We start from the raw sequence: 19,172 nt of genomic DNA on the forward strand, positions 1-19,172 counted from the left end.
AACGTAAGATACCCTAAAAAATCATCGAATCCAGCAACTGCAAATAGAGAATAATTCCCAATGTTGTGCTAGAGATGACTCAATCATGGCATTCTTTTTTCCTTCTAAGATCATGTATGGCCTCAGAATCCTTTTTCAAAACAATACTCTAGATATAAACTATCAATCCATTAGTGTACTTAGGAGATGAAACTTGTTTGACATCCCTGACGTAGTTTAAAGGTTTTATTTTGCTAATAAGGGCCAAAGAACAATAGTGACTTAGTAGTGAGCTGAAACCAGAACCCAGGTTATTGACCCTCCTGATTTTCCATTCAGGGCTTCCCTTCCCAGATGATTACTCCTTTCTTTCAATAGCCAAGTTCTAATAATTTACAATCTATTCTTTGGCAAATACCTAATGGTGTTTAACATGTATGATTAAAAAGCACATCATATATGTTTCAGCCTTACTGAAAAGACATCTGGCCTCTCACTGATGTTAGGAGCTCTTGGGGAAAAGGGCCTATACTAGACTTTGTGTCCTTCTAAAGTTCTAGTCCTGTTTCTGGCACATGGTAGGTATTCAATAAAAATCCTCTCACATGTAGCCAACTCTCTCTGTCTGTCTGTCTATCTATCTATCTATCTATCTATCTATCTATCTATCTATCTATTATCTATCTATCTATCTATCTATCTATCTATCTACCTATCTATCATCTATCTATCTCAAACAAATAGGAGGTCTATCCTTAATTTCTCACCAGGAATCATGGAAAAAAATTCTACCTCTTGTATACAAGTAGTATTTGTTTGAAAGGACTTTATGTCATGATGTCACATACCCTCACTTTTACTTATAATGACATCCTATGTTTCAATAAATTTTCATTTCACTTGAATATTTTACAGGAGGGTAAATTATTATGTCAATGACTGGGCTCCCTTATGATTCTTCTACTTAGAAATAGAAAGGGCAGTGCTATAATTCGGGCCTCAAAATCCCCGAGAAATGATAGCTTTTCTTTTTCTTGTTTTTCATGGTGACAGCAATTGACCATAATTTGTGATTCTGTATGATATTCATAAGCTACAATTGTTAGGATAGAAAGGCAAAGAAAAGGATATGAAGAAAAAGAGAATAGGAAGCGAGAAGATGGGGAAAGTTATTTTACAACACAGCAATAAGATACTAGTATTATCTCTTCAAAGAATTGATTTAAAAAGGTGTACGAGCCACAGCTAACATCATAATTCATGGTGAAAGACCGAATGCAGTTCTGTTAATGTCAGGAATAAGACAAAAATGTCTGCTTTTGCCATTTCTAACATTATACTGAAGGTTCTAGATGGTGCAATTAAGCAAGGAAAAAAGGCATCCGTATTTGAAGGAAAGAAGCAAAACTCTCTCTTTTTGCACGTATATGTTGTATATAGAAAACCCTGAGGAATTCACTAAAAAACTGTGGCTGTAGCAAGTTTGCGGGATATAAGATTGATATATATATATAAATAATCATATTTCTGTACATTTGCAATGAAGAATCCAAAAATGAAATTAAGAAGACAATTCATATGCAAAAGAATGAAATCAGAACCTTAACTCATGCAACGTACAAATACTAACTCAACGTGGATCAAACACCTAAAAGTAAGAGCTAAAATTATAAAACTCATTGAAGAAAATATGATGTAAATCTTTATGACTTTCATTAGGTAATGGTTTCTTAGATATGACACCAAAAGCAAAAATAACAAAAGAAAAAATACACACATTGGACTTCACCAAAATTAGATCCTTTTGTGTACAAAGAACACTATCAAGAAAATGAAAAGACAACCCACAGAGTGGGAGAAAATATTGTAAAGCATTTATCTCATAAAGGATTAATAACCCAACTATATAAAGAACTTCTACAACTCAACAATAACAAGACAACCCAATTTAAAAATGGGCAAAGGATCTCAATAAACATTTCTCTAAATAATATATACAAATAGCCAATAAGCACATGAAAATATGCTCAATATCAGCAGTCATTAAGGAAATGAAATCAAAACCCCAATGAGATAACACTTCATACCAACTAAGATGGCTGTAATCAGAAAGACATATAATAACAAGGATGTGGAGAAATTGGGACCCTCATACATTGTTGTGGAAATGTAAAATGGTGCAACCACTTTGGAAAACAGCCTGTCAGTTCCTCAAAATGTTAAGCATAGAGTTACTATATGATCCAACAATCTCACTCCTAGGCATATGGAAATAAAAACATGTCACAGAAATGTTTGTACACAAATGTTCATAGCAGCATTATCCATAACAACTACAAATTGGAAACAACTGAAATGTCCATCAACTGATAAATGAACAGATTAAATGTGGCATATCCATACAATGGAATATTATTTGGCAATAAGAAGAAATGAAGTACTTACACGTTCTACAACACAAATGCATCTTGAAAACATAATGTAAGTTAAAAAAAAAAACAACCACAAAAGACCACATGGTATATAATTTCACTTATATAAAATAGGAAAATCCATAGGGACAAAAAGTAGATTAGTGGTTGCCTATGTTGGGGTGGGTGGGGGTGGGAGGATGGGGAAATGGGAGGTGACTGTCAATGCATATAGGTTTTCTTTATGGAGTGATGAAATGCTCTAAAATTGATTGTAGTGATGGTTGCATAATTCTAAATACACTAAAAACCACTGGATTGTATTTTTTAAGTGGGTGAATTACATTGTATGCAAATTTTATCTTACAAAGCTATTATTTTAAAAAGATGTACATATGCATATGTGATTAAATATTCTAATTTTGATGGCTAAATTTTAGTTATTAATTCTCTTCTATGTCTGTCACAACAATCCATGTATTCATTAGATAATCCATGTTTCTATGACTACAGTCTTAGCTCCATAATGTGAATCAGACTAGATATATTTTCTGATGAGCAGATACTTTTTATAAAATCCATCCTTTTAGCACATTAATTTAAAAGGAAAAAACTTAAAGAAACAAAAACCACCTAAACTATCTTGTTCTTCTTCATTGTAGTCATTACATCACCTTCATCAACACATTGCTTCTGCTAACCACTTGCAGCTTTACTCCCAGTGTTTAAATATATTTACCATAAATCCATTTCATCAGAAATGATATTATTAACTTCAGCAATATACTTATAACAGTGCTCTACTGTCTGGTAGCTTCATAATTTGTTTGCTACTGAAAGCCTAAATGTGTTAATTATAGTTAAATCCATGGCAACTGAGAGAACTTGATGTTTCCATCATTTTGTACCTACCCCTTTCGAATCAATCACTCCAGGTTTGGCATTAAACTTCACTGTCTTCAATCGGGCACGTTCCTTTCTTTCCACCCTAAAGCAAATTGACAATAAAGAGTCTGTCACATGACAAGGCATTTATGACTAAGTTCCTTATTAAGTGAAGAACATTTTTTTCCTCCAATCCTTGCAGCTCGAATAAAATGTGTTCTAAAATATTTCTCTTCCTTTGTTCCATATAAAAAATCTTGGTACAAAGTCTCTAAGTTTCTAACACATCCCTTGAAATTACTCCAATACATACACTGAGAGTCACATCATGGTATTTGTAAGCAACAGAGAGGTAGAAAAAAATAATATTTGTTATTTAAATGCTTAAATAATTAAATCAAAATCTGTTTCAAGAAATCTCAGTCCATAAAGATGAACACCTATATTGGAGACTAAACAAGTGTTTCCTCCCCTCTCCTTTTCTCTCCTCCCCTTTTCTTCTTTGTTTTTCCTTCTCTTCCCCTTAAGGACACTAGTGTATTTAGCTTCAATTTTTAACCAAACATGTTATATATAATCTTGAACTTTCCTTTTCCCCAATGTCCTTCTGTCATCTCTGCAGATTCATTGTTTTCCTGCTACTTCGTTTATTCATTAAACACTTAATCACTGCCTACCATGCATCAAGCAAGGAGTTGGGGAACAAAGAAAAAATATTCTAAAAGCATGACTGCAATGAATTCTTAGCAATGTTCTTTTGGCAAGAACAGTGGTGTAAACAAGCACAGAAAATGCTATAGAACAAGATGGCTGATATCAATGTGGGAGCACATATCTCACTGGGAGGGTACAAAGGAAGACTAGAAAGCATTAGGGTGGGCTTCTTGGAGGAAATGTCAATTTATCTGAGACTGAAGGATTAGAAAGAGTTTGTCAGTAGGGAAATTTCAGGGGGATTTTTCACAGCAGGAACAACACATGCCTCAACCTGAAGATATGAGTGAGCTACAAGATTGCAGAAAGATTCTAGTACAGGGTACATAGGGGATATATAGGATGGGGCGGTGAGGCTAGCGAGGTGATAGACTCCTTTTAAAGGGTATCCATCCACATTTTGGACTTGAGTTTTTTCCTTGGGAATCATCGTAAGTTCTTAGAGGATATAAAGCAGCGAAGTGATAAAGTCAGATCAGCTTTTAAATAAACAACCCTGGTCAAGGTGGAAGATAGACTGAAGGAGGGAAGGAGCAGGAGGAGGTTGGGGGCCTATTTAAAAGCTGTTGCCATAGTCCAGGCAAGAAATAATGAGAAATGATAGTGGGGTGGAGAAGAGGGAAAGGCTTGAGAAATATTAGGAAAATAAAACTGGTTGGACTCTTTCCTGTTTGAAGGCCAGGGTTGAAAAAGAGGAAAATAATCTAAATATTTCCCTGATTCTTCTGAGCCCCTCCAGTTAGACATGATTGCTCCTTTCTGACTGGAACAGTCTCCATGTCAGCATTACATCTTGATTTCCTTGTGTTTACTTACATTTGCACTGCATATACAGGGTTGTATGTACCTTAAGGTACAAGCCCACTTATCACTTGATGGTGTTTTATAGCAAGTCCTCAATAAATAATTGTCCAGCAAAAATAATATTCATTGCATTGTTTTAACATGACTTCTTGTTTAAATATTTCTAGCTTTAAATTCAAAGATGTGGGGGAAAAAGAGAAAGAAAAAACCTGAACCTACAGAAACTTAATGGTTTATAAAGTCTAAGCTATTCATAGATCAATAATTAACAGCATACTCCTTTCTAACTGAGAGCTCTTTTGTGTTCCCAACTGAAACACAGTGAAGATCAGGGTTTCTATAGTTACAGAATGGAACTGCAGAATGTATTTATTTCAGTGTGAGAGTAGAATATCTGAGTGGAAACAGCTGAACAAAATTTTTCAAATCTAACGTCATATGTTAAAACAATGTGAGGCCGGGTGCGGTGGCTCACGCCTGTAATCCCAGCACATTGGGAGGCTGAGGCGGGTGTGGATCACCTGAGGTCAAGAGTTTGAGACCAGCCTGGCCAACATGGTGAAACCCTGTCTCCACTAAAAATACAAAAAAAAATTAGCTGGGTGTGTTGGCGGACACCTGTAATCCCAGCTATGTGGGAGGCTGAGGCAGGAGAGTCACTTGAACCCGGGAGGTGGAGGCTGCAGTGAGCCTAGATCATGCCATTGTACTCTAGCCTGGGCGACAGAGCGAGACTTTGTCTCCCCCAAAAATAAATATAAATAAATAAATAAATAAGAAGTAAAACAATGTGTTCCACCAAGAGTTTCTACTTGCACCAGATGCACAACCGTTGGGGAGAAAGCAAGATAGATTTCAGATAAGATAAGCTGCCAAGTGGAAAATGGTCACTGGTAAAATGCCTCCTTTGAGCTTCATCACTTCATCACCTTTTCTCGATTTTAATCCGAGTGCAAATGTAATTTACATTCGTCTCTTTGTAGTCTTCTAAAACTGTTGTTAGTGCCCTAACTTTATTCCGGCTTCTTTGCATTAACTGGGCTAAAGTCAACGCTTTGGCATCATTCAGTGATGCCAAAATGACTGTAGTATGCAGAGAATACATGGTTATTTGATCAGGGTGTGCAAATAAATTCTGCATAAACCCACAGAACTCACACAGGTTCCAAACATACATAATGTTAGGAGGAGCTCAGTATTCAACTCTCAGAACTGCTTAGACAGAGCATTCTAATACTGTCCCCTACCCTGAAGCTCAACTCCATTTCCATGTTTATCCTTTTCAATTTTCTTGAGAAATGTCTCTATTAGGAAGATTTTAGTGGTTCATCCCTTAAATCTTAAAAAGGTTGCAAAGAATATTAAGTCAGCCAGACACACACACACAGACACACACAAATGCACACACACACATACACTCACCTACCATTTTCTATAGCTTATTATTAATCTTCAAACAGGTAATAGAGAAAGTAAAAAAAAAAAAAAATTGAAGCCATACGGAGGTCACATACTTCTGGGTCACTCATGAAGGAAGTTGAAAAGTTTTGCTTCCGATTTGGGTTGAAAGTTTCATTAATAAGTGGAGTTGCACCATATAATTATTAATAAAGTTCCTTTGCATTTACATCATCTCATTTGGTCCCCACAACAACCTAATGATTTAGGTATTATCAATCTCATTTTATAACTGAAGAAACTGAGACTTGAAGCTTACCAGATCAGAAAGTGGTAGAAACACAGCCTGAACATACATTCTCTAACAGCTAACTTCAGTGTCTGTCCATAGCCACTCAATTTGGGAGACAGCATTCAGGTACCTCCCAAACCTGGATGATCCAAATTCTCAATAAACGTGAGATTTTTGGATGCAGCTTCCACAGTTTGAAGGCACATACATATCCTTAGAAGTCTGGGCTGAGGTTTTTACAAATGATAACCAACATACCCTTGCATCCCCATCTCCCTAATGTCCTGAATGCTATGAATATTATTAATTATTAAATAAGCCCCAACCAAATTTAAGCATACAATCATTGAGTTAGTAGCATACCACAAGAGGTTGACCTCAAAATTCAGAATAAATTTACTTTAAACACAGAAGTCTGCTTAGTTAAATCCCTATTTGAGTTGATCCGTCTCCTCAGCACACCAGCAACCCTAGTAGTGCATTCCCATCACAGAGGCTTGCATTACTGCCTTGGGGTTCTCTGCAAACCTCTTTCCTTAAGAGGGAGGCTATGTCTGTGGCTTATCTTCCTCATCTGCCTCAGCCCTTTCCTCTCTTCTAGCTCTTTCTGGGATGCATGTGAATGGTTTGCTGCTGAAATGAGACTTAAGTCTGGAAAATAGGGCTCTAAATAATGTGACGTATTTTTTTTCTGGCAACAAAAGCTCAAATTTTGAAAAATGGAAAGCAGCTATTATTGGAATGTACACTAAGTGTTAGAAACTGTGCTAAGGACTTCACCTATAATATCTATAATCCAGGGTCCGACATGAGCTGGGTACGTAGTAGTTGCTTAATGAGCCTTTGTTGAATGAGTGAATAAATGAACTCTCAAGGGGGCTACTAGTTCTTTACCTAATTGTGAAAACCATTAGGCCAGGGAGTTTAAGTGAATTGCTGAACAACCAGTTTTTCCCATAAAAAGTGATTCGTCATTTCACAACTTACTTTCTTGGTAAGAATCTAGGTAAAAATTCAGTATCATTTTCTCTTATTGTTTTATTGAGTAAGACTCCTTTGGCTAATAAATATTAAGGTCCAAAGGCTTTCACCTAAAGAAATTGTGGACCACCTGAAGAGACAGATCAAATCTCAATGAGGACAACTGCCTTACTTCCCCACTCACACTTAGACTCAAGCAATTAATTAGATTGTTTGAGCAGAAATAATCCTCCCTGTCCAAATCTCATCACTGACCAAAATACCGAAAACATAAATGGAATGGTAAAATTTGAGCAATCGATTCTGACATTTCATATCTCCAGAGAGCACCAAATGGCCATGTTTTAATAAGCCCAACTGTCTCCCTCTCCCTCTCTCCCATCTGGTATTTTTAGGTTCTGGCCAAACCCATAATTGGGTCAGGCTTGGAGCACTGGACAGTGGGAACATCATTTGTCCCTGGGAGTTCCTTTCCCTGTGCTCCACAGGCCCTGTTGGAGGGAGAATTAGAATGTCACTCACATTAGTGGCCACAGGCTTGCTGGGAAGGCTAGGTGAGTAAACTCTTATGTAATGCCAGCCATAAGCTGCCATCTGAGAGCCCAAGTGACCCATCACTGGGGAACAATGAATAGACACTTGGCTTAAGAGACCGTGGGACAGCTGGGAGCAGTGGCTTATGCCTATAATTCCAGCATTTTGGGAGGCTGAGGTGGGCGGAACACCAGAGGTCAAGAGTTTGAGACCAGCCTAGTCAATATAGCGAAATCTCGTCTCTCCTAAAAGTACAAAAATTAGCCGGGTATGGTGGCGGGTGCCTGTAATCCCAGCTACTCAGGAGGCTGAGGCAGGAGAATAGCTTGAACCCAGGAGGTGGAGGTTGCAGTGAGCTGGGATTGTATTGTACTCCGTCTCAAAAAAAAAAAAAAAAAAAAAAAAAAAGGAGAAAGACCATGGAACAAAACCCAGCTTGGCCTCTTACACACTATGTAATCTCAGAAAAGTGATTCTATGCTAAGAGTCCAGATTTTAAAGTCACACAAGTCTGGGTTTGAATTCTGCCTCTTCCACTTACCAGGTCTATAACTTAGGGTGGTCCTCAACCTCTTAGGATTTCAGATTTTGTGTTGATACAATTAGAATAGTAGCGCAGACTTCAAACATTTATAATGAATGTTAAATGAGATAATATAAGAAAATTGTTTTGCACAATGTCTGATCTATAGTAAGAACTCACTATACAATAGGCTGCTACTAAGATGATTATGATAATGCTGCCCATGATGTCACTTCTCATTACTGGTCCCAATTTCCTTACCTGTAAAAAGGAAGTAATACAGGTACCCCATTTCAGGTGCTCGCTGCCAAAGTCAGTCCCTTTATGCCAGGTGGGAGCAAGACATGGACTTCCAATTTTCCCTCTTAAGAGACCCTGAAATGTGGGCCACCAGACTTGAGAGCTGAAGGGCCAAGAAGAGCCCCAAACCTTTGCAATTGCTCATAGAGACATCATAAAGGCATGTGTTTGAATCCAGGCTTAGCCCCCTGCTGCCACTGTAATTTTGGCAGGCTACTTAAATTGCCTGACTTTCTATTTCCTTACTTGGCATATGCTCCTAGGGTAGTGTTCCTGGTGTAGTGTAAAGTCATCTGGCTTTGTTATCAAAGAGACTGGTGTTTGGTCAGTGGCTGGCTGTGTATTTTTGGGTAAGTTACTTGACTTCTCTGATCCTCAGTTTCCTTGTGAGGTTTTCGTGAAGATTAAGTTGAAATCATGTATTTGAAAGTAACTGGTGCAATACATAATCAGTGCTGACATCAGATGGAATTCACTCTCTGTCTGCTGCCATTTCACTTTCCTGGCCTTTACAAGATAGCCCGCATTGCCCTAATCACAGAGTAGCTGTGCCACAGTTACATGTTGGTCCCACAAGTGATGGGCTCCAGGCAGTGGAGCCACAAGTGATGGGCTCCAGTACATGGCACTCAGATGCTGCCCAAGCAATGCTTGCTGAATTGAATTTTGCCAGCTCCTATTTTTGTACCTTTGCGGGGCAAGATTGCATATGTCTTAAGTGCAATTCTGTAGCCTGGATTCAAATTCCCGTTCTACCACTTACTACACGGGCAATTTCAGGCACATTAATGAACCTCTCTGTGCCTCAATCTCCTCATTTGTAAAATAAGGATAATAATAGCAACTTACTCATAGGGTTCTAATGAGGTTTAAATAAGTTAATAATTGTAAAGGGCTTACAACAGTGTCTAGCACGCAATAGGAATGTTTTGTTAAATAAAATTTATTCACCATCGTCAGAAAAAAGGATGGGGAAGGTGATAATATTCATACTTTTCATCTCATGGTTTCATTTGGGATGATTAAATGACATTATCAATAGAGAAACATTTTTGTAAATTGCATAAAGTCATACACTGATGTTATCCATTATGAGATTTAAAAAATTTTCCAGATGAGCACTACTAGGTAAATTATACTCAGGAAACAGGCTAGAAAGAAATTAACAATTGAAAAATAACATCAACCTAATAAATGTAGGTTTTAAATTGCATTACAATAAGTACATGAGTACTCTTTGTGGGGTAGAATTATAAGTGATTTTTATTTTCTTTATGTTTTTCTAGATGTTCCCACTTTTCTACAATAAAAGGTATTACTTTTACAAATACTTAAAGCAATAAAAGTTACTATTTTGAAAATAATTAAAATCCTAAAAAGAAAATTTGGCAGAAATTTATTTACAGCTATAAATTATATAAATATATATATTATATAATATATATTATATATATGAGGTGGAGCTACTGTACCCTTCATAAAAAGTAGAATGTAAATAAATATCAACATTGCAGTCACTAATTAAACTTATTTTCCAGGTCAGCTATACTCTGGTTGTTAAGATGGTTCTCTTCCAAAATAAGAGAGAAATAGCTAATTCAAGAATGATTACCAGCAGGTGGAAAATTATTTCAGGAGGAATAGCATTGAGAATGTTCTTCTGGAGAAAAATGATGCGCTAATTGAACAAACAAATGACTTGATAAGATTGGTTAGAATCATAGAACTTCAGGGCTGGAAAGAACCAGAAAATTGTATAGTTCAACTCCTGTATCCAAAGTTTGAATTCGTTTTCTATCTTCCCAGATAGTCCATGCCATCTTTAGGCAGCTCCAACTAATGAAAGGACTTCTTTAAAATGAGCTGACATCTATTCCCACATAGCTTTCCTTTATCCACCCCATTACTATCTTTGGGGCCATAATTCAACAAGATGGCTCCTTCTTCTAGAGAACAGCTCTTCAGACAGCTCAAAATAATTAAATCAAAGCAAACCAAAAGGTACTTTGTCTTGACTTTTTTTTAATTTGAAGTAAATGGAAATGGAGAGACCCAGAATATAAACAAGCCAGTGCTGAGTCAATGTTTAAACATATAACCTTTCGGAAAACACACACAGCCATTCTACAGTCAGAATGCCCTGGCAAAGCAATGTCAAGCAATTATCCAGGAGCCAAGAGGCTTAAAGAAACACAGAGAATTCTGCTGGTGGGAGATCTATAGGCACTGGCATACGGGAGGGAGAGGCTCCCTGGAATTTCAGCTCCTTCACTGTGACTTCTCCTGGCTAAAGGTAAGAGAACAGCTGAGGACCAGTGAGCCCTCTGCTTTCCATGTCACATTCTTCCCCAGGCTGTATGACCACAGGCAGAGAGAAGAGATCAGCTGTCTCGGGAGCACAAATATCCCACAGAGTTATTCTGAGGTTTAAATTCCATCTTCCCACTATGGTTTGTACTAGCTCAATCACTTGATGTGTAGTAGCACTTAAAGGCCCAGCTTCACTGGGAATATTTTACAGAGGCATTTGGGGTGTTTGGAGATGAGGATCAAAGCCCTTTGAGAAATCTGCAGCTTGAGAAAAATTAGTGCCTGCTTTTATTAAGCATCATTCCTGACTGATTTTGTACTATATCTAGTCTCTGGGACAGAGCCAATTTCTGTTTCTTGGATATCTTGGTGCCAAAGGGACATTTGTGAGAAGGAAAGTTCCTGTCTGGTGATAGATCCGCTGGGACAGATTAAGGAGTTGGCTGTTCTGAAGCACATTTCTGCTTTTCAAAAGTAGAGCTGAAGAAACGCTTGGAAGAGAAAGCATGATGCTCTTGATTTAGGAAACACTTACACAGAACTAAATATCTAGGTAGCTATTGGAAGTTGTGAGGTGGGAAACAAGAGTAAAGAAAACAGTAAAAAAAAGAAAAAAAAATTGTAAACCCAGTCAGTACTTAGACCTCACCAGATGTTTGACAGCTCATATCCCAAGCATCTGAATTTGAGATGAAGGTTTTCCATTTTTTTTCCACCAATATTTGTAGACATTACATAGCCAGGACCTTAGCCTAGTAAATTGCCTACTTCATTTGCCTTCAACTTGACCTTTCTATAAAATTCATTGGTAAATGTTGAAACTCTGGAAATAAATGGGCTGAATTTGTAAGTCAGCATATAAGCTGATAAGCACAAGTTTGCACATGCACACTCTGGTAAAAGTTTTAGGAACACAGTGTAAGCCGATTCTCTTTCTTCCTTTATTTCTTGTTACAGTCACCAATTTTGGTAAAACCCTAATATAGGAGAAAGAGGATTTTTAATTCATGTCACCTGTCACCACTGACAATTTTCCTGCAGATTGACTATCCCATTTAAATAAATTTAATTTTGTGAACAGTTTCTCCCACCTTCTTCTTCCCTCATCTCCACTCCCTGGATAGCTGAAAAGCAAATATTCTGCTACAAAAGGCATTCTTACCTCCGTTTGCTGGGGATGACCCCCATCTCCTCACTGTCTCCCTCCAGCATGACTCTCCTGGCTTGCCACCACTCGTCATCAGAGGCATTGATAACGTGGAGAATATCTCCATATTTAAAACTAAGTCCTTGACTTGGAAGCCCACTGTCCTTGCTCTTGTCATAGTCAAACATGGCTCTGGAGGAAAGGACAAAAGAGGACACTGTTAGGAATCTCTGTCAGCACAGATTTAGGAGTTGTGGTTTCAAATGTTCACTCTTGCTCTGAGAACCCATCATCACGTGGTATCAACTCCCGGGATGATTCCCTGGGTCACAGTCCACACTCTCACTGCTTTGGCAACACACTAAAGTTAGCTCTTGCTTCTTCTTGGAGGTTACAGGGGCAGCCCATAGATCCTCAAAACTGAGATCTGCTTCTTTTCTTGGAGATCATCAGATGTTAGAAGGTGATAATAGAAGATGAGAAAGGCAGTTTACTACCTAATTGAGATTTTTTTCCCCTCGCATTACAATCAAATTTTTAAAATTACTAAAAAAAGTAAAATAATAAAGAGAAATATGGCTATCCTTCTAAATGAAGCATTTTGTACTGTAAACAAATCATCTCAGCTGTATCAGCCTGTAGAACTGTTTCTTTCGTAATGGGAAAAAACAGTAACAAAGGTCCACCCATTGAGTAGGTGATCCCTCTACTCAATGAAATATTGGACCACCACTGCAACTGGATGAAGAGGTTAATGCAATCACCTGAATACATGCATAAAATGCAGTAAATTTAAAAATGTATGCATATGTATGGGTATGGCTAGATAAAAGTCATATTAACAGCACGACAAATCTTTCTGCTTCCATATAATGCCGAGCTTACCTCATCATGGCACTTATCTCTGAATTACAATTCTTGCTTTCTGTATCATGCTGCCCTCACTAAAAAGCATTTGCTAAGCATTTGTTAAGGCCAATGCACTGTAATATGTATGAATGGCAGAATGAAGGAGGTGGAATCAGAATCAAAATGATGAACAAGATCTTAGAAACTAGCTGTCATCTTTAAAAGGTGAACATTTGCCACCACTCCTGTATTGTACACATCCTGCTGTATATCCCATTTTCAAAAATCACCACCACACACATACAGCATATGACTTTCCCAGAGAAGCAGATTTCACTACCTGTCTGTGTATTCCCCTTTGATTTCATTCTAAGAATTTCCTTAGAGTATAACTACTATGTATGCAAAACTAGCAAGATCTGGGGAACAGATTTTTCTAAAAATCTGTTTTATTTTAGATTTTTCCACACTGAAGACCAAGTGTGGTTTTCTTCTTCTTTCTTTGTCCATCAAAGAAATGTCACATCTGCTGCCATGACAACAAGAAAGAGCTGAAGACAGCATCTATAGCTCTTAAACACAGCAGGAAAAGTATAATTACTTGCAACATAGTCCCTTCTTTCATTAACACTGTCTCCCAAAGATGGAATTTGGAGAGGGTTTCCTTGTCCAAGCTCCCGGAATGAATCATTTGCACCTTGACCACCCCTGCCAAAGGCTCAGACAAAGCCCCAGTCAGGAACGGGGAGCTGTGGAAAGACCAACACCCACTCCTGAAGCTATCACTTCTCTGATTCTGTGATGTGACATACATTAGTTAACATTCTTGAGCCACAGGTTTTTTGATGCAAAATTAGTCTAATAACAACACTCACCTAGAACTACTGTGATCCTTAATGAAATAACACATATGCAGCACTAAGCCTATAGTATGTGCAGTCTAGTGTAGTACAGTGTGGTTATGAATATGGACTACTGGGTCTATGTCCCGCTCCTACTATGTCTTACTCTTACAGCTAGTCAGCTGGGCAAGTTACTTAGTCTCTTTTAGGCTTCAGTTTCCTCATATACAACATAGTGATAATGATGACAATGATGAGAACAATACCTCCATTACTGAGTGCTGTATGGGTAAAATGTTACATAAGGTAATATACATATAAAGCGTGGACAAATGGACCTGGCACACAATGACAAATAGTAAGCATGAACTGATGTTTTTATTATCTCCCTTTTTCGTTCCGAGTAGATGCTAATACAAACCTTTTCTTTAGATTCTACTCTGTGCAAAAAGGAGTTAACGTAGCAGGCCTGAGACTGCTGTTCTTGCTTGTAAGGGTGGCCCTTGGCTGACATCTGGGAAGTTAGATTTTGGGAGGGTTCCCACCATTTTCTCATAAGAATGGCTTACTGGGCCTAAACTGTTTGTACAAACAATATCATTTATACTGAACACCTGCTTTCTTTCTGGGAGTCTGATATTATGGTATGTGCTAGGCAGAGGCTGCCTACGTGACCAGCTCCCAGTAAACCTGGACATTAAATCTCTAATAAGATTCCCTGGTAGACATTTTGCACCTGTTGTTGCAATTTGTTGCTGGAAGAATTAGGCACTTCCTGTGTGACACCACTGAGAGAGTACTCTCGGAAACTTGCAGCTAATTTTTTCCAGACTTTGTCCTCTGCTCCTGTTCCCTTACCTGACATTGTTTGGTATCTTTTTGCGGTAATAAATCATAATCATGAGCATGATCATGCTGAGTCCTGTGAACTATCCTAGTGAGTCATCAACCTGGGAGTGGTCTTGGGGAACCCCAACACATGCTCTATAGATTGCAAAGCATTTTCACACAAGTTACCTTGTTGTGACTCAATCAGTTGCTGTGAAGAAGGTGTGACAGACATAGTACTATCCTCCCAACTTTTGTTGTTGTTGTTGTTAAAAGATGAGGGACAGATCTACTGGGGCCCACTGACTAAGTCCAGAATATACAGCTCAGTGGCAGCAACCTCGGACTAGATGTTGGGTCTCCAGATCCAAGTCTAGTTCAGTGCTCTTCACCTTGCCCCCTCATTCAACCTGGGAGGTGGTGATGATAAGGTGTGGAAAATGATAACCATGATGGCTACTACTACTTACGCCCTTATTAGGTGGTCTGGAACTTTGTAGTCATTGTCTTATTTGATGTCACAGCAACCCTAAAGGTAAAAATTAGTATCCCCACTTTATAGATGAGGGAAGGAGGCTCAGGAAGTTAAGGAGCCTGGCCCAGGTCACACAAACACATGTGGTGGAGGTTGAATACAAAATGAGGTGTATCTGATTCCAAATTCTGTTTTCTTGGCCATTTTATTACATGGCTTAATTTCCTCGCTTGTTGCTCTCTGGCCATGCTCACAGTCTAGCAGTGCCAAAGACTTTTAATCTTCCCTTCAGGGCTGATAACCACTTCTTCCCTAAATTCCTGAAACTCCCTTACTGCTCAGTCCTTGTCCAAGTATTTCTTATCCCCAAAGTCCTTGAACTGCTGGCCTGACTCTAGGCTCCTTCTGGATGTAAACTATGGGAAGTTGAGGTAGAGAAACCAACAGAAAGGCTGACAAGTAGTAGCCAAGAAGGCAGGCTCTGGAGCCAGACTGCCTAGGTTTGCAATTTTTTAACTATGTGATCTTAGGCAAGTTACTTAACCCCTCTGGGCCTCAGATTTTCTTAACTGTAAAACTGGCATAAATAATAACACCATCTGTCTCAAAAGAGTTATGGTGAGGATTAAATGAAATAATATACGCAAAGTATTGTAACACTGGCCTGGCACTAGTGAGGGCTCAATAAATGTAAGATATTATTATAATAACTGTTATTCTGAAAAACATATTATAATTTGAATCAGGGAGTCTGTGTGCCAATTGTGCCACCTAAAAGCTGTTTTCTGGACTATGCATAAAGACATCTAAAATATCTCTGTATCCTCAGGACCTAGTAGGGTGCCGGATCCAAAGTAGATCCTCAGTACAGGTGTGTGAAAATGTTTCAGGTGGCTTTTGAAAGCCCTTCTTCTCTCACGTCTCTGCATTCCCATTTGAAGTGGGAGTGGGGACTATTCCTGGAGGTTTCTACCAGGTCAGGCATTCACTCGCCTGTACTCTTCTATTCCCGAGAGTCCTTAAGGGGAACTTTCCCACGCCTGCTGTTAGATGCAGGTGTCCTTCCTAAGGAGCTCAGCAACAGGTTCTTTCCATGAGCTCTATTGATCTTGGACAATCTGCCCCTCTAGGATTACATTTATTCAGACTTGGCAGGTCCCTAAAACCAAGCAGCTGACACATTTCAGCAGCCTCTGGCTCCTTTGGATATTAATGGATCCTCACATCTGGGAAAAATGCTACAGTGCCCCATCACCTAATTTAACAAGCGATAAGCTGTTTTTAATTTGCTTTATGTGCTAATTCATCACAGCAACTTTTATAAAATGCCATTAAGACTCACACTTTCCATCCAGGGTGCTTTTAACAAGTCCATTAGACAAGTAGAATTGGACATGAATAATGTAATAACTCTTCTATCCCTCCTGCCCCTCCTGAATTTCAACGTGTGGTGGCCCCTTGCCAACTGGGGAAGTCTAGTAAGGGAAGAGTGAAGCAGCTGCTCATCCTCATGACTGTGCAATATGGCTGTGAGATACCTGGGTACCCTACTAAAATAGTGCTTTTTAGGTGTTACACAATGCAGTAAGCATTTTATATTCATTGTCTCACTCAATTTATGGGGTAGGCAACATAGCATATGGATTATATGCCAGTCTTCCAAGACAGAGAAGACCTGGGTTTATGTCCCAGTTCTGCCATTCTTAGCTGTATAATTTGGGCATGTTACTTAACTTCTTAGATAACCACTTTACCTTAGATGGGCGTTCTCTTATTTAGGAAATGCAGATAATAATGGTACTAACGCAAAAGGGTGCTGTGGAGATATGACAATGGGACGACACATGTAAAATATCCAACACAAATGAGTTCCACTTTGTTATTATTTCTGACAACAATTCTGCCATGTAAGCATTTTTGTTCTCATAAAGAAAATGAGATATAAAGAGGTGAAATGAAAATAAGATAGTAAGTAGCAGAACCAGGATTAAAATATAGATAGATGTGTCTCACTCAAAAGTTCATGTTCATAATCTCAGAATTCTTGGAATTCTTGATAAGAAATGTTGTACTTAGATCTTATACCTAAGGATTTCATGATTTGATGATAACACTTATAGTGATACTATGGACTAGCCTGCAAAAAAGACGCATGAGTAGTTTATAGAGGACACATTCAGTTCTCACAGCTATCCTGCAATGCATATATTAGCCCTGTATTATAGAAGAGGAAATACAGACTTGGATAATTTAAGCAACATGTTCAGTGTCATGCCAGTTATCAAGTGATGGGGCAGGACTCAAATCCTGTCTGCCTCTAAGACCTATGAATTTTCTGCTATACCAACCTCTATGTTCTCTTGCAAGCAACTCTTTCCAGCTCAAAACACTCACACTCTCCCCTTGGGCTTAGATTGAGGTAATATTTAACAATCATGGAGCTTAAAAGTATTGGTGTTTACTATATATGCCAGGGAATTTAGTTTTGGCTGTACCACTTTAAAGCTAGGATAGCAGTGAATGATGAGGATGGAGAGACAGTATCACTAAGAATAGGAAAAATTATTTGATGTGTTTCATAGTTAACAAGGATATGGTAGGAGAAATAATATCCTTAACTCACTCTCCCAAAATGTCCACACTTTAATTCTCAGAGTTTATGAATATTTTATCTCATACAGCAAAAGGGACTTGGAGATGTGATTAAGCTTAAGGATCTGGAGAGCAGGAGATTGTCCTGGATTATCTGGGTGGACCCAATCAAATTGCATGAATCTTTAGAAGTGGAAGAGGAAGACAAAAAGAGTAGATCAGAGAGATGTGACTTGGGAAGGACTTGATCCACCACTGCTGGCTTCAAAGTTAGGGGAAGAGGACCACAAGCCAAGGAAATGGTAGCCTTCATAAACTGCGAATGGTTATTAGGTTACAGCCATCAGGCACCTATGAGTGGTGGTTCCAAGATGGCCAAATAGGAACAGTTCCAGTCTACAGTTCCCAGTGTGAGCAACACAGAAGACAGGTGATTTCTGCATTTCCAACTGAGGTACCAGGTTCATCTCACTGGGGTGTGTCAGACAGTGGGTGCAGGACAGAGGGTGCAGCCCACTGAGCGAGAGCTGAAGCAGGGCGAGGCATTGCCTCACCCAGGAAGTGCAAGGGGGAAGGGAATTCCCTTTCCCAGCCAAGGGAAACTGTAACACACAGCACCTGGAAAACTGGGTCACTCCCACCCTAATACTGGGCTTTTCCAAGGGTCTTAGCAAACGGCACACCAGGAGATTATATCCTGCGCCTGACTCAGTGGGTCCCACACCCACAAGGCCTTCCTCATTGCTAGCACAGCAGTCTGAGATCTAACTGCAAGGTGGCAGCAGTGAGGCTGGGGGAGGGCACCCACCATTGCTGAGGTTTGAGTAGGTACACAAAGCGGGCCAGGAAGCTTGAACTGGGTGGAGCCCACCGCAGCTCAAGGAAGCTTGCCTGCCTCTCTGTAGACTCCACCTCTGGGGACAGGGCATAGCCAAACAAAAGGCAACAGAAACCTCTGCAGATTTAAATGTACCTGTCTGACAGCTTTGAAGAGAGTAGTGGCTCTCCTAGCATGGAGTTTGATATCTGAGAACAGAAAGACTGCCTCCTCAAGTGGATCCCTGACCCCTGAGTAGCCTAACTGGGAGGCACCCCCTAGTAGGGGCAGACTAACACTTCATACGGCCAGGCACCCCTCTGAGACGAAGCTTCCAGAGGAATGATCAGGCAGCAACATTTGCTGTTCAGTAATATTCACTCTTCTGCAGCCTCTGCTGCTGATACCCAGGCAAACAGGGTCTGGAGTGGACCTCTAGCAAACTCTAACACACCTGCAACTGAGAGTCCTGACTGTTAGAAGGAAAACTA

At 39.1% G+C, this 19,172-nt stretch overlaps 1 protein-coding gene across 45 annotated transcripts in view; it reads right to left on the reverse strand.

The window, feature by feature from the left end:
• LOC105468849 (discs large MAGUK scaffold protein 2) overlaps window positions 1-19,172 on the reverse strand; it is a 2,241,192-nt gene that overhangs the window by 70,640 nt on the left and 2,151,380 nt on the right. For 41 of the 45 annotated variants that reach the window (XM_024788717.2, XM_011719263.2, XM_011719258.3 and 38 more), the window contains 2 exons: window positions 12,294-12,470; window positions 3,303-3,378 (listed from right to left, as the gene is read on the reverse strand). In XM_024788717.2, the coding sequence (XP_024644485.1) occupies window positions 3,303-3,378; window positions 12,294-12,470 (253 nt within the window). The remainder of the gene's footprint in view (window positions 1-3,302; window positions 3,379-12,293; window positions 12,471-19,172) is intronic. The other 4 variants (XM_071075925.1, XM_071075910.1, XM_071075911.1 and 1 more) reach the window with 1 other exon arrangement.

Source organism: Macaca nemestrina, chromosome 12 (assembly GCF_043159975.1).
Source record: "Macaca nemestrina isolate mMacNem1 chromosome 12, mMacNem.hap1, whole genome shotgun sequence".
NCBI classification, from domain to species: domain Eukaryota; kingdom Metazoa; phylum Chordata; class Mammalia; order Primates; family Cercopithecidae; genus Macaca; species Macaca nemestrina.